A 2,552-nucleotide genomic window follows, 5' to 3' on the forward strand; every position below is an offset into this window, starting at 1 on the left:
CTTTCACGAGGGCACAGGCAGAGTCAGCTGCACGTGGAGCAGTGCCCGGGGCTCGGCTGAACCTCCTGAAAGGTCAGCACAGGCCTGAAATGGAAGGTGCCTGATTTTCATGTTGAGCATGTCCCTGCCATAAAGCCACTGTTTGAATAACAAAGAGCAGCAGCAGCTCCTCTCAGGTCCCAGGGAGGGAGAAGAGCCTCCTCCAGCTTCCCCAGTCCCTGCTGCTGTGGGAACACGATAGCACATCCCGTGGGAATGATGACCCTGTGCTGGGGAGCACCAGGGACTGCACCCCCCTCCCCCTCACCCAGGGGTTTGCTGATGTCTAGGAAGAGTTGAGCTCATCCTGCATTATCCCCTCCCAGGGATCTCAGGGTCTCCATCCTCTACCTGCCTTCTTGCTGTCACGTTGGGTTGGTGTCACCTCTGGATTTTAAAGTTGCTGGGGACACCCAGGGCTGGAGACAGGTCCTCACCAGTGCCCAGGTGCAAGGCTGGGGCATGGGTGCATCTGGGCTGAGTGAAACTGTGGCTGCCCCATCCCTGGCAGTGTTGAAGGGCAGGTTGGATGGGGCTTGGAGCAGCCTGGGCTGGTGGGAGGTGTCCCTGCCCATGCAGGGGGTTGGGACTGGATGATTTTGAAGGTCCCTTCCAACCCAAACCAGCCAGTGATTCTATTCTATGATCCTATGACATCCTTGCTGCACGGGTCAAGGCATGACCCAAGGATTAAAATTGAAGTGGAAGAAAAAAAAAAAGCAACAGCCAGAAAGGGCACAGGTACATCTCCTCCTCTGCCTGTCACTCTCCTGACTCCTTTCCCACTGTCTGCTTCCCTCCTCCTCTCCCAGGCAAGCATTCAATCTTTTTTGTCTCAGCAAATAGCTTTTAAGTTCCTCCCGCTCCCTCTAATTTATATTATTTTAATTATTGAGCAGCCCTCTCACTCCTTGCCTGGAGCATTTACACGGGTTTTGTTCTGGGTTGGTTTTTTAAAGAAAAAAAAAAGACCCAGAAAAATCAAACCCCATCAGTGAATCTGTTTTTTCCACCTCTTCTAACAGCTCCCAGCCCTACCAGGAGGGCAACTGGTGCTCTCCAAAGAGGAAAGGGAAGGGAAAAAGGTAAATGGCAGTAACCGTGGAGAACTGAGGGGGTTTTGGGGTGCTGGGATCCCGTTCTGGGTGCAGCTCCCAGCACTGCTGGTGTGTGGGATGGTGACATTTCTCCTGCCCTTTGCTGCAGAGGGACACCCTCTAGCCCAGGGATGTTGCTGTGGATAAATAAAGGCACAACAAGGGGGAAATAATTCTGAACTCCTCAGCTCCCCTGAGGCTGGCAGAGAGAGGCAGGAGGGCCAGTCCTTGTCCCACCACAGCCCTGAGCACTCTGTGCCCCTCTGCACACCAGTGACACGGGACAAGTGTCCCCAGCCTGGCTGATGCCCCCTGGGCTGGGGCAGAAAAGTCACCCCGAGGTTTTCAGGACCAATCACAGTCAAGCAAGTAGCAACCTGGTCTGACCCCGGAGATGGTTCTGGTGGGCACGGGTGGTGGGATGAACCCCCCGGGTCCCTTCCAGCCCAAGTTATCCCACCCAACACCCACCCCCAGCCCCCCACATCCCTGCAAAACCAGGGGAGAAGAGACAAAAACCCTCCTTAAAAGTGCCATCACCAGATGAGGGGGTGAAACAAGGGGTCCCCAGGGACCCGGCGGAGGCAGGAGGAGAATTTCAAGACACCATCTCCCGCCCACCCCTGCTGGGAAGGAAGAGACACGCGTGGAGAAACGCTCCCCAAAAACACGCCTGCTTTTCCCTCACCCTCCTACCTTGAAGAGCCTCAAGATGTTGGCCACCATGATGGAGACGGAGCTGCCCGAGGCGCCGATGACCCCGACCACCCTCTCGGGGCGGGTGATGATGGGGGGCCCCCCGCTGAGGCACCTCACCTCGGTGCCGTCCTTCTCGATCAGGGCTTGCACGAAGGTCAGCGACTGTTCCAGGGCGTGCGTGTCCCGGGAACAGGTGTCCAGGATCCGGGCACCCAGGGTGATGTTGGGCAGCAGGTCGGGGTCGTTGTTGATGCGGTCCAAGGCGAAGAGCATGGCTTCCAGGCGATGGATGCCCTTCTCCTTCTTCAGCTCCCCGCAGGCTTTGCCCTCTGCCCCCCTCCCGTGCACGGGGAACAGCCCCCCCAGGGTGATGTCCCCGTCGATGCGGATGGAGTTCATGTGTGGGTAGCTCTGGCTTTTGGGCTTGGCGGCCCCCCCGGGCGCCCACCCCCAGCTCCAGGCACTCAGGAGGAGGCAGAAGGAAAGACGCTCCATGCAAAAGGAACCCCCGCTCATCGCCCTGCTGGGGAGGAGCCCCCAGGCTGGGTCTGGGGGCTCAGGGGGTGATGCTGAGGAGGGAGGGCTGCTCAGCTCCCGTGGCTCCCCATGGTTCCCGGCGCTGTCAGTGGTTCCCGGTGGAGATGCTGGTCCCCGGGGAGCAGCGGGAGGCCGGGCAGCAGGAGGGCACCGGGGGCTGCATGGCCGGGAGAAGAGGTG

General features: G+C 58.9%; 1 protein-coding gene across 1 annotated transcript in view; it reads right to left on the minus strand.

Annotated features, from left to right (window-relative positions):
• Window positions 1-2,351, minus strand: part of GRM4 (glutamate receptor, metabotropic 4) — a 38,761-nt gene extending 36,410 nt beyond the window's left edge. The window contains exon 1 of the mRNA XM_010007086.1: window positions 1,833-2,351. Within this exon, the coding sequence (XP_010005388.1) occupies window positions 1,833-2,351 (519 nt within the window). The remainder of the gene's footprint in view (window positions 1-1,832) is intronic.
• Between the last annotated feature and the right edge of the window lie 201 nt (window positions 2,352-2,552).

The sequence above is a fragment of the Chaetura pelagica genome, unplaced genomic scaffold (assembly GCF_000747805.2).
Source record: "Chaetura pelagica isolate M959 unplaced genomic scaffold, ChaPel_1.0 scaffold757, whole genome shotgun sequence".
Lineage (NCBI taxonomy): Eukaryota > Metazoa > Chordata > Aves > Apodiformes > Apodidae > Chaetura > Chaetura pelagica.